The following is a 14,009-nucleotide window of genomic DNA, read 5'->3' as shown; positions in this document are numbered from 1 at the left end:
TTCTTCCCATGATTCTGAAACGGGATTTGGATTCTGGAATATATATATATATACCTGCCTAACGACCCGGCCCGTGAGTTGGTCCAGAAAGAATGGGTCCCTTTCGGGCAAGCTCAGTAGGGAGTCTGGACCCAGCCCAAATTCGACCCGTTATGTGTGGGCGGGCCTGGGCTGGATTGAATTGGGCTACCCTCTAATCATAAATAAGCTTAAATTTAATTATTTTTTTATTTTATAAACAATATTATATTGAATTATTTTTAATCAAACATCATTATTTAAATTTCAATTTTATTTATTTTTTTATAAAACTAAGTTTATAGATCGTAAAAGATATCTCGAAAACTTTTCGATTTATTTTAAACATCAAAACTAGTTATTATAATAATCTGCCTGCCACAAGGAGGAGATTTGCTCCCAATAATGAAAACAAGAGAAAAAACAAGAGAAGAACACTAAAGTGTCTAACACCTAAGACTAAACATAGCAAAACAAACTAAAAACCAATCAAAATAGAGTATAATTGAATCCAAAAACTTAGGGGTGCGTATTCAATCCAGAGTTTTAATGACTTTCAGTGATTTTTTAAAATGATAGACTTTTTTGGAGTTGATGGATTTTTATTGACTTTTATAGAATCTCACGGATTTACAAACAGATTTTCGTGGATTCTTTGTAGGCTTTTGCAGGACTTTTATAGAGATTTGTAAACTTTTCATACAATTACATGATTTTGTATCTTTAATATATCTTATTATTTTTATTTTTTTTCTTTGAAATAATAATTATTTGACATAAATAATAAATTTATTTGAAATATTTTTTTTAATTTATTGATGAAATGGATTTCATTTATATTAAATATATATATATATATATATATATTAATTAATGTAACAAAATTATAAACTAAAAACTTTGCGATTGTGTAAAGTTATTTTTTTTAAAAAAACATATGATAACTTATAAATTAATTTATCAATTATATCATAAAAAAATCTATTTTGAATACCACTAGACTTTTATAGAGTATATAAAATTCATGATTGAATACCACTATACTTTTAAAATCCATAAAAGTCATTAATTTTCCAGATTGAATACACCCATTTAGTATTTGCGAGGCCTCAAATCGAATCTCGACGCTGTGGTGCTTTTGAGCGACTGCTGAATCTCTTCTTCCTCCTCAGAGTCCAGATGGTGCTCAAAGGAAAGGTCATTGGCATGACTAGATGCATAAAAATTTGTAAGAAACTGCATGTACTCAAGATAGTCGTCAGATCCATAATCATCCGCCTCCAAGTCAGCCCACCTAGGGTTTGGGACCACGGTTTTCTCAGATTTGAAAATACTTTTTTTCTTATTGTTCAAAAATCCAATTTTAAGGATAGGGGCCTTAGTGAAAGAGTGAGAAGATTTGGAGCTAAGATTCTTGAAGATTTATCAAGAAAATAGTCATTTGCTTTATTAATCGAGCAAAAATTCAGAAGGAAAAGGGTCCGAGGAAGCCACGGGCAAGCTGCTCGAGCTGCCCAAAGGCCTGCCTGAGGTGTTGCCAGAGCTGCCTGAGGCATCTAGCGGGCAGCGGCGAAGCATGGGAAGGGATAAGGTAAGGAGAAGAAATAGGCGCGGTAGAGGGGTTAGGTGACGAAAAAGGACAAATTGCAAGGAGGTGAATACCCAAGGGGGGAGGATGCAAATTATTAAGAGATTTGCATCTTCTTAATTTGAAATTAATTAAAAAAGAAGAGGAGAGGGAGGGTGGGAGTGAGGAGGGGGAGGGGGGTAGAATCATCAAAACAAGAAAAAGTTGAGGTAATTTCCTTAAGAATTGGTTTAGGAAATAGGAAATTAGTTAATTTAGAATTGCTGGATCCTGGGGGAAATGGATTACCAAAACAAAGGGGGTTAGAAGAAGGCAAAGATCTTAAATTTAAAATTTCAAAATTTTAATTTTGAATATGCAAATTTTTAGGGGGAGTTGAGAGTTGATTTGGGAAGATCCGGAATTAAGGAAGTTGGAGAATTTTGGGGGAAAACTTTCTTAACTATCTCACCAACCAAACGTGGCACCCTAACAACCTCAACACCACCGCCGCCGCCTGCAGCCATCAGACCGCCACCACTATCGTCGGTCGACGGGTCATTGGTCGTCGCAGTCGCCGCTCCTAAATCATTCTCTGGCGCGAATTTCAAGGCCGCCACCAAATCATGATTCACACTAGACTCCACCTTCTTGGATTTTTTGCAAACATTGAGATCATGACCAAAAGTGTGACAAAAAGCACAGTACTTAGGCAAATTATCATACTCAACTTCTTGATTGAGCACATACGCGCCTTGATGAATCTGAATGGACGAAGGACGCTCTTTGGCAAAGTCAAATTCAATGCACAACCTAGCCACGCTAGGCTTGGTTCTTCGAATAGTAGCATTGTCCAGGCAGATTGGTTTTCCGATCAATTGCCAAGAGAACAAGGAAAGGTAGAGGGGGAGTCCAAGAAGATTAACCCAAACTGGAACCAAAGATGGCTCTTCCTTAAAGTTGAAATCTGGTGCCCATCTGAAAACCTTCATCGGAGATCCAGCAACTTTCCAGATCCTATTGGACCAAACATAATTGAAGTCATCTTCTAGAAAAAAGCGGATAAGAACGAAACCACCTTTAAGGGAGCCAAGCAATGCATGCCCCTTAAATTTGATAGCCTTTCCTAACTTCATCAAGAGGTGGCCGACAGTTGAAGAATTTCCCGACCAGAGAGAATTCTAGAGGTTGAGCAAGGGTGGAAATCTCTTCTTGGGAGAAAGAAACCACCAGCGTGCAATTATGAAAAGAAGGAGAACGGATGGGGATGGTCGCCGGAGAGGAGCGGTCGCGCGGTTAAAAAGATTGAAGGGGCTTGAAGATGGAGGTAGACGATTTGGAGGAGGGGTGGGTTTTAGGTGGCGGATCCGCGGATGGGACTCCGCAGGCAGCATGGCCACCGTCGGACAAGAGAGGAGGGCGGAGGCCGGGGCTAGGAAGGAGGGGAAGGGGTTTGTTCTATATCATTTCAAATAACCGTAAATTATACTTTTTTGTTCCTTCTACTTAATGTAATATATTTTCATCTATTACTAAATAATATGAGAATATATTATTTATTTGTACCCTTTTATGTAGATTTTAACATCTTCTAAAGAGAAAAAAAATTGATATTTTTAAGCTCAACTAGTGCAATACCTTTTGGACAATTTCTTAAAAGATTTCAGAAAAGAACAATTTCTAAGAGAGTGTTTGCAATCACTAAAAAAAGTAATTGTTAGATTTTAAAATAAAAAAAAATCACTTTTATGTGTTTCTTAAACCTAAATTATGTGTTAGCTTATGCTTAGCTTAACTGAAATCCAAAATCTAGTTATATGGTGATTATGATTCTCCAAAAGTGATTCTAATAAAAATGTCAATGTTAAAAGTACTCTAATCACTTATTTATCAAACACTACCCAACTTTAATTTTTAGATTTTCACATTTGTTTTCAAACACTACCAACTTTTGATTTTTCTTAACTTTTTTTATAATCTATAAATTTAATCACTTCTACGAAAACATAATATTTTGCAAGCACTCCCTAAGACCATCATCCGACAATTCCCAACAAGAACCGTCAATTTGGGTTAGGTCTGTCAGGTCTGCCTATCCTGCCACACAATTCAAGTGGGTTGGGTTGAAATTTTTTCAACTCACTAAAGTTTCAACCCACTAAAGGTGGACCTAGGCGGGTCAACTCGCGCGGGTCGCAGGCCTAGGCGAGCCAATCCGCGACGGGTTAAATTTTATTTTATGGAGATATATGTATTTTTTAATGAAATTTGTGCATTTTTTATATTAATTACTTTATATAAAATTTATACTTGTGAAATCAATAACTATAAATTTTATCAGTATATTTCTATTAATATTTATGAAATTTATAATTAATTATAAGGATTTTATTTATTTATTTTTATTTGTAGTGAGCCAACTCGTGGATCGGCCCGCCTAACACGTAACCCACCTTAGATTAGATTTGGTTGAGGATTTCCAGCTCGCCGGGATGGTGGGCCGACCCACTCTCGATCCGCCAAACGATGGGTTTTTGCCTGACCGATCCGTTCCACCATAGATTAACTCGTTTGACAGCGCTATTTCCAACAATACCCATCAATTTCACACCACCCCCGCAGTTTCAAATTTACGTAGTCTATTTGATTGGAGAAATCAATGGAGTACAAATAATTTTTTTTTTTAAAAAAATTTTTCTTCAAAAATATATTAATTTGGTAATAAAATTTATTTTAAAAAACACTTTAAAATTTATTTTTTTTTGCTCCTAAGTAGTGGTATTTCACTTTCGCCTTTCGGCTCCAAATTTATTTTTTTAATAAGCCACGATTTCTTGCTTTTATTTCTATTTTAAAATAAATCACAATTATTTTTTAATATTTATCCAAATGTTAAAACGGTTTCCGCGTTTTCAATAACAAAACTTTAAGTTGAACTAATTTTAAGTGTTTTTTTTTTAAAAATACAATTTGTGTATTCAAATTCATCATGATTTCAAATTTTTAGGAAAACACAGTTTCCATTTCGACGGGATGATTTTTTTTTCCTCTCAGTTTTTCAAAAGAAACAATTCGATTATGTTCAAGTGGTTAAGTAAAGCTTAAAGTTGACACCGAGTTCGTAAAACGAAGTAAGTTATCATTGTTATTCATCACGTATAATAAAAATAAAAAAATCTAACTTTCTTAATAATTTTTTATACGAGCAAACTATTCCCTCATAATTTTGTATTTTAATAATTTTCTATTTTTTTTACTTTTTTTAAAAATAAGAGTAGCATGAAATGAATAATGAGTACTCTAGCTAGTAATATTCTTCACGCTACTCGCATTTTTGTGGAAAAAGACACAAAAATTATCCTTATATAGACTAAAACTCGTATTAATTGTTTTTCTAGTCCTGCAAGTTTGTCACTTTGCGATTTTGGTCCTCTATATTTTTAGATTTCAGTTTTAGTCCGCTATATTTTTTTTTGGCAATTTTAGTCCTTTTTCTGATGTGGCGCTGATGTGCCACCAATTCGGTGCTGATGTGAAGCTAACGTGTATAGTGCCACATAAGCATTTTCAAATAAAAAGGACTGAAATTACCAAAAATCAAAACATGCGAGACTAAAACTGAAATATGAAAACATAGAGGACCGAAATCACAAAGTGACAAACATAAAGGACCAAAATTGCGGTTATTCCTTATCTTTATATAAACTAAAACACGAAATTAAATTGGAAAAAATTATTCCATCATTATTAAATTCTATGTATAAATTTATTATACATAAAATTTTTGTTATATCGAAATTATATATATTGTTATAAATAAATTATTATTGTAGATGATTATCTTATTTAATTAGATTTGAAAGATTTGTGATCAAGATAAATATGTCAAGATAATATCTGTAAAGATTTGTATTCTATTATTTTATCCTATAAATACGAGTGATTGAGTTCAATAAAAACTGCACCTAAGTATTGACTCATATATATTATTTTCTCTCTACTCATATGAATTCTCTCTAATCATCTTACTATTTCTCTCATGATTTATAACACGTTATCAGCACGATGCTGTAACCAATTGAGAATGAAAATAATTTTCGTTTTTTGATGCTATTGGAATAACACAACGTGTTGTCAATAATCAATTTTATGAGAGATATTAATTGGTGCTCTAAAAGTAGCACAATGAAAATAATTGATATATTGGTGCCCGTGAAATATCATGAATATGTTGATGACTATAAAATAGCACAACATGATTTTACATTCGAAATTTGAAAAAATTCATTATCATGGTATAACATATTTAGAATTTTGAGAGATTCATGATTAGGATTTTGATATATCGAAAGAGATTCATGATTATGATGTAATATATTGAGAATCTGAATAGATTCATTATAAATATATGATATATGATTTCGTATATTGAAAAATTAAAAAAATCATAATATATATCTGATATGATATCCAATATCTATAAATATTATTTAAAGATGTAGATCTATGTCAAAATATATCAATATTTATAAAGAAATGTTGATAAAAGATTTAAGATTTTTTTATATTCAAAAATAATATTTATATTGGATCCAATATTTGGCAATATTCTCGAATAATATAATTTAATGTCCTTTTGGTTGTTGAGGATCTTATGAATTCAAAAATTTAGTACAATTTCTCAAAAAATATCGATATATGATCTAAAATTGTCAATATTTCTAAGAAAACGTTATTAAAGATATATTTGAGATATATATCAAAAGATATTGACTTGATATCGATTCAAAACATGCATTTGTTCTTAATGCTCTGAAATAAGCATGATCTAGTATTTGTCACTGTTTTTATGAATAGCGACTTGATTTTCAATGATGAATTGCATAGGCTATTGATTGAAAATTATGAATGTGTGGTAGTAAGTTCACAACACTATCAACGGAAAAAGAAAAATAAATGTTAAACCCAATAAATTGGACCATCATCTATATTGGGCAACAACGATGATGGATTGATGATAGTCTATGCATCATGATGTCAATGAGTTGATCTATGACTAACTTCAAGTTATTTTATTTTTTTATTGAACTAATTTATTTTTGATAAATTAAGTTTTTATTTTTGTTTAAACTAAATTTTGGAAAACTCTAGAATATATGTGTTTTGATTCACATAAATTATTTTAATTATATAAAATAAGATCCACAAATTTTGTGAATTTATTCTATTGGTCAATATATTGCATGAGATATTGATTATGCAATTTGGTGATAATTTTTCTGATTTGAGAATTTTTTTATATTTTAAGGATATATTGGGTTGTTAAATTTTTATTCCATAAAATCTGATTATGGATTTTAAATTTCTCAATTTTGATTGTGGATATAAATTTTGAATTTTTTTTCAAAATCATTTGATTAAGCTATCACTTTTTAAATGAATGATAAAATATTTTTATCGCATGTTATTATCTTACATGTAGGAAAATAAATATAATGTGATGGGAAGACATTTGTGGTAGATTGAATGGCATTGTTGAAGTAAAAGATCTATTTGGTGCATACAAGAATTTGAAAAGGTACGCCCTATGTAAGGCCCAAAAATATTAAGTTCTTAATAAAGGGATTTAAGAGTTAAATTCCGAATAAGAGTGAAAAGATGAATTTAAGAATTTATGAAAATTAGAGATTTTAATTTCAGGTAAAAAATATTTAATTTGAGGATTTTCGGATTTTAAGATTTTAATATCCGAAATACTTAAATTAAAAGATTTAAAATATTTGAATTGATATTTATGGAATTTAAGATGTAAATTCCAAGATTATAAATATCAAGGATTTAATTTGTGGATGAAATCCGAGCAAGGGCCAATTTGCAAATATTGAGAAATTCAAGGACTAAAATGCGATAAAGTCCGAAAGTATTTAATTTTAATCTGAGAATATTTAATTTGAGAATATTTAGAGTTTAGAATTAAATTCTAATATTCTTAAATTATTTAGAATTAAAATTGAATTAAATCGCTTGTCCGAGGACTAATTTGCGAATATGCCAAAGTTCAGGGACTAAAATGCAAATAAATCTATATATATCTCCTTTTACACGTGGGAATCAGATTGTTTCAGCCCAAACCTCTTCAGAAAATGGCCGAGAGTTCTGAAAAAATTCCAAAGCCATTTTCGATTCTTTTAACTCCGATAAAAATTGATCCGCCCGGTAGAATTTCCGATTGATCATATATTTGCGATCACGGCTTCGAGTGCTACGTTTTGACGTAAGTTTTATGAAGTTCTACCATGTTTGAATTTTATGATGTTGTTCGAATTAAGCTTTGATTGTATACACATGTTCTAGCATATACGACGATAGCATATCTAAGACGGATCGAGAAAAATCGTCGTTTGAACATGATTTCGATTTTTGAAAGAATTTTCGAAATTCTGAATTTTTAGGGCTGATGATTTCGAGATTGTGCTGCTAATTTGGTGATGCTATCATGTTGAGATCATAGTATTGTTGATGTTCATGTGTTTAGAATTTTTGGTTTTGATCCGTTACGCCGTCGGTTTGAATTCCAGTCACGGGATCAAGTTATTAGATTGTTTGATCCTAAATAAGAATGAAATGATATTGAAAGCTCATCTTGAAGTATATATCAATGCATTTCAGATTTGAATTGCAAGAGATCGAGTTCGAGTCGGCGAGCTCGAGAAGTTAGCCTTTGAACCAAGAAAGATGGAAGAAGGTTTGAAGCTAGTTTGCCTTGAATGATTGTAATGATTTGAGCAGATTTTGATAGAAGTTTTTTGATGTCAGTTGTCCAGACTTGGATCATCTAAACTCGAGATCGAAAGGTATGAATAGACATTAATAAGATGGGCAGAATAACTCGAGATTGTTTCTAATTATCGAGTTGCCTAAAATCACATACATGCATATTTAATATATGTTATTGTTTACGTTTACATAAATGAGATAGATTATTCAAGATAGATATCTTCTTGAATTCCCAGAATATTTATGTAAATGTTTACTTGTCTTCTTTGATTTATATTATTTTTTGTATTGAACATGTTTTACGTATTCCATGTGATGCTTACGGATTTTTCGGTATCCTTGAGTGATTATATGATCATATGATTATATGATTGATGTGTTCAAGATGTTGTTTTAGCTTATATATGATTTGATGCATCCAGATTATGTTGCATTCATCTTGAACTCCAGCCTGAAAAGCACAGAGGGTTGAAAGGCCTAGAATGCAGATGACGTTTGGAGAACTGTAGTTGAGTGGCATGAAATGTAGATTTACTTCCAGAGTCAGATGACTCATGGCACGGAATATAGATTTATTTCCAGAGCTAGATGACTCACTATAGTTGCACCAAAGTCAGGGAAATTGAGATATTTAACACTACCTCGACTGGGAGAGTCGGTGGTCGGTTAAAGATTTTATTTCCCCGGGATCCCAGAACTACGATTTATTGATATCAGATTTGATAGCCTATTCCTTGACACATGCATTGCATTTATGCATTAACCTAGAGATTTCTATGGTTTAGAATATGCGTTTATAAATGCTAGCATGTCATTATATTTCATTCAAGATGTGACTGTGTTTATATTCTTGGTATGAGATTACCTTAGATTAATAGTTATGCTTTAAGAATTTAAGGGTCGACTATGATTATATGATTTACATGGTATTACATGTTTTATGATTAAAGATTATTATGACATATAGATTCAATATGCTTTAATGATGTATATGCATGTCGTTCATACTAAGATTTATTCTCACCGGAGTTATTCGGCTGTTGCTTTGTTTGTATGTGTGCATTGCATCAGGTTGGGGCATAAGCAAGTCAGATTTGGCTTGGATAGCACGAGATTGAAAGATTAGAAGTGGAGACTCGGGTTTTTAAGCAGATGACATGTAGTTTATAAATTTGGTAATCATGTTAGAACAACAAGCACTTTTGTATATGTTGTTGTTGAGTATTGATTTATACTTGAGATTTCATGTACTACAAATATGTAGATTGATGTTTAAATGCATGTCAATTATGTAGAATCATGTTGAATAGCTTATATGATAGATTATATCATCTTTCAGACTTGATAGCTTAAGAAGACTGATTTTTATACGCAGGGCACGGACCCCGTGCATGCCATGGCCTAGGTCCGGATGGACACTGTCCCAAAACTATTTTGAGAAAAGAAGGCACGGACCCCGTGTAAGCCTCCGTGTAAGGGTCCGTGTGTCCTCTGTTCCGAAACTCCTTTGATTTCAATTTCTGCATGAGCACGGACCCATATCCAGAACAGGCACGGACCCCGTGCCCTGGTCCGTGCAAGGGTCCGGACCAAGGTCCGTGTGTGAGCTGATTTTTTTTTTTTTTAAAAAAAAATTGTCAGTCTTTAATTTTATTCATTCAAGTGTGATTCCTTTATGATTAAATGTTAATTTACCTCTTAAGATGAGATTAGCACCCGAGGTCCCCACAACAGGTGGTATCAGAGCATAAAGTCTTGGACTAAGATAGAAGTTGAGCGGGGTAGATTGAGTCGCATACATTTATGGTATTGCATGATTATGCTTTACTTGACTTGAGAAATTGTATGCGAATATGATATATTGATTGAACACTGCTTGCTTCACCGATATGCAAATTACATGCTTATATGCTGATATGTATGCATGATTTATTGAATTCATCAGAATAAGTGAATTTGTTGCAAGCATGTATTATTTGAAAGCATGAGAATTTGCAAGCATGTGTTTTATTCAGAAGCATGAGATTATATGTATGTTATACTGAAATTGTATTGTATAATCTCTACCATATATATTGCTTCTGTTATCGAATAAGACAGATTGTGCAGATAGCATGAGAACATCAGACAGAACAGAACCTCAGACAGAACAGAACAGTGTTGAGGTAAGTTTTTGAGCCGATCGATATGATGATTGCACTGAGGAGTATGTTAGTTGTACAACTCCAAAGCTATTAATCACCAACTCAGAAAGATATAGAATATGCTATGTCTAGAAAGGGGTTGATTTGAAGAGCTGGATCAGTTGTTCAAGAGAAGAATATTCAGATGAACATAGAATCAGCTTGATTTATATCAACTCCAGGACTTAGCAAGAAATTGGTGAAGTTGCCAGAAGAAGTATTGAAATGTTTGGTAGGTAAGTAAATAGAATTGTTTCTTTCAGTATATGATAAAGAAGATAGAAAAGCAAACTTTGCAGAATAGAAGCATAACAACTTTAATGAGTTGATTTCAAGCCAGTAATAGAATAACGAAATCACGAACCGGTAGTACAAGGCAGAGTTGAATTTTTATTCACGCCTCTGTAATTGTGAAAAACTATGATCATCACCTCTACTATAACTTTCATAGCAGTATAGCTATGAAGCAAGAGATAGTGACAACTGCAGCAAAGATCAATTTAACCTAAACTCCAGCAGATGAAGAAATATAAGCATAGCCTCCATAGCTGAAATAGATCAAGAGAACATTTGAATGACAGATAATTTCATAGGCAATAAGCCAATACAGAAAATAAGGCTCAAGTTGTATCAGATAAGAATATTATAGGTAAGTGAGTTAATTCTAGTTAACCGCTTATATATTGATTGCATAACATACATTTATAGATCAGTGATTTGTTATGCTACAATCCGTATCTGATGAGCCTTTATTCATCGTATTTGCTGAGATTTTGCCTTTGAGTAGATGGAACACATTTGCAAGATTAGTCATAGAAGATGAAATACAGAATTGAGGAAATAAGATTGAATGTGCTGATATCAGGCGTGAGATATTAAGCTAGAATGCATTATCGATATGAATGCAATAATTGAGTATCAGATAAGAATTGATTGATCCTGTGCAGTGATTCAGTTCGATCAGCAATAGAAATGAGTATTGATCTATTTGATATGAGTTTTAGAAAATAAACTTTATATTATTTCGGTACTGGTTATACCAAGAGGAAAATGTCGGAAGAATTTTAGTCGATGTACTGAATTAGTATAGAACTAACCTAGAATTGACAGATATGTCAGTGGTTAGAATATACAGAAGTATTCAGAAGACATATTCCGACTTTTCTACGAAATGAAAGGAGTTCTATAGAAAGTGATGTCTAGTATGAAAGTTTGATGACAACTCGTATCGAAGAGCATTACTTGAACGGAAAAACTCCAGAAACAGCTAGAAGATTGAGTAGAAAAGAGTTAGTTCGTACCGAAATGATGATTAATTCTATGACAATAAGTTAAGTCAAAAAGATTATATTCGACTATTGTCAGCTGAGAATTAATAAATGAACTCATGTCAATAGAGAATAAGAAAAATCAATTACAGTTGAGCTTTCTCTTCAATTTTGCTGAAGCTATTACATCATAGAAATCATGATTCTTGAATTTATTGCTATCGATTATGAGGTTTTTGTATTCGACCTCGATCGATTTTGATTGACTCTTATTCCTTTGCTAGAGTCTAATTTGATTTACTCGCTTTAAGTTTTGATATGCAAGTGAGTTGTTTTCACTGTTCAAATTTTGTCATTCAGAATATTTGATTTTGGGTGACCTTGACTTGAGCGAGTTTCTTTGATTTGAAATTTGAGAATTATTGATTATTTGATGTGTCTATTCAGTGTATCTTGAAGTATTTGGCTTGTAATTGATAGAAATTAAGAGACCATCAGCAAGAATTATGGGTTTTAGATAATGGCTTGATTGATTGAGTACAGATCTGTACTTGTTGTATGTTTGTGCTTGAGTTTCTAGATAGATGCTCAAACAATCAGAATTGTTGCAATCCAAGCTAAACTCGATTGGTTTGGAAAGATAAAAACAACATGGATATTAGATCAAGCAATGAAAATTCGATTGAGAATGCTAGATTAAGATATGAGATAAGACAGCAGATCAGAACAGGTAAATGTTGCGGGGAATAATCGTTTGAGTATGCCAAATATTCTAGATATGGAATATCAGATTCTGAAAGAGGCATATGACAACAGATTGAATATTCATTCAATTGTTTACACATGTATGACTTACCTGTAGTCATTACATGGAAATCAGTATTGGTGAAAGAAATGAAAGCAGATACGACATAATTGACATTACCAATACTAAAATTCCAGTAAAAAAAGCAGAAAAGAGGAACCCAAGTGGTTTCTGTAACATATTAGTTACATAAGATTTGAAAGAAGATCAACTTTGTGAAAGACTTTAGTTCGAATCTACTCAAATCGTCATGATTTTGCGATTTAGATTGTAGTAGATTGCAACAGATTCAAGAATATGTTGCATTAGGCATGATATAAACATACATAGATACCTGTTACAAAGTTAGCAAGATGATCAGATTACAGAAATTATTGAAATCTATTGTCGAGATAGAGACTTTAGATTTGTTTTCTAGATTGTGGCACTGATTGTCAGATATTCTGAGTGTTTGGTTGTATGAGATTTCATTATACCATCCTCCGATTAATGGACTATCAGATGTGTATCCAGATTTCCGAGGATATGCTCAGAATTATAGTACTAGATTCGGTACTAATTGATTGATTATTTGCCACTTGATTACTATAATTCCTGTGACAGCTATCTAATAGATATAGAGACAGTATTTTGCGTTTAGATGATAAGAAAAGCAGAATTATCTTTAGATTGACATGATATGTCAGAAGTATCAGCTATCAGACCATATATGAGTTAAAAAAAGATAGAGAATGTGAAGATTGATTTGAACAGAATGAGAATAGAGCAGCATTGACAGAGCTAGCAAATGAGTAATAGATATAGATTTGAAGCCTGAAAAGAATGATCAGCAAAGAAGTTCTTTTCCAAGCATCATTAGGTTCAGAAAGAGATTTCAGAAGCTATGAGTATTTGATCTAACTTATTGATTAATACTCAATCTCGAATTGTCAGACAGATGACTTGTTATCCATATGCATTGGCTGAAGAATATCAGCTAGAATATGTATGTGCATTCAATTCAGATAAAACAGAAGCAGCTAAGATTTTAAGAGAAGCCGACTAACTTATGCAGAGTTAGATCACGAGAAAGAGCAACTTAGATCTAAGTTGACTAAGTGATTAAATGTTCAGGAGAATAGATATGATTGCAGAAGCGATCAGACAAAAAAAAATATACGGTTGAAGAGAAGATATCAGAATAAATATCTAAAGCTCACAGAATTGAAGTAAGTATTGCTTCAATCAGCTATATCGCTGACGAGAATCAGCAGTAAGATCGAATGCGATTTCGGGGACGAAATCATTCCTTAGATGGGAGGAATTGTAAGGCCCGAAAATATTAAGTTTTTAATGACGGGATTTAAGAGTTAAATTCAGAATAAGAGTGAAAAGATGAATTTAAGAATTTA

The 14,009-nt window shown here is 32.4% G+C and overlaps 1 protein-coding gene across 1 annotated transcript in view; it reads left to right on the top strand.

Annotated features, from left to right (window-relative positions):
• Positions 1-2,906: 2,906 nt before the first annotated feature.
• Positions 2,907-14,009, top strand: part of LOC140877239 (uncharacterized) — a 39,946-nt gene continuing 28,843 nt past the window's right edge. Inside the window, exon 1 of the mRNA XM_073280768.1 lies at positions 2,907-3,036. Within this exon, the coding sequence (XP_073136869.1) occupies positions 2,907-3,036 (130 nt within the window). The remainder of the gene's footprint in view (positions 3,037-14,009) is intronic.

The sequence above is a fragment of the Henckelia pumila genome, chromosome 2 (genome assembly GCF_033568475.1).
Source record: "Henckelia pumila isolate YLH828 chromosome 2, ASM3356847v2, whole genome shotgun sequence".
NCBI lineage: Eukaryota > Viridiplantae > Streptophyta > Magnoliopsida > Lamiales > Gesneriaceae > Henckelia > Henckelia pumila.
The sequence above is the reverse complement of the archived record's forward strand: the minus strand, read 5'-3'. Positions and strand labels throughout refer to the sequence as shown.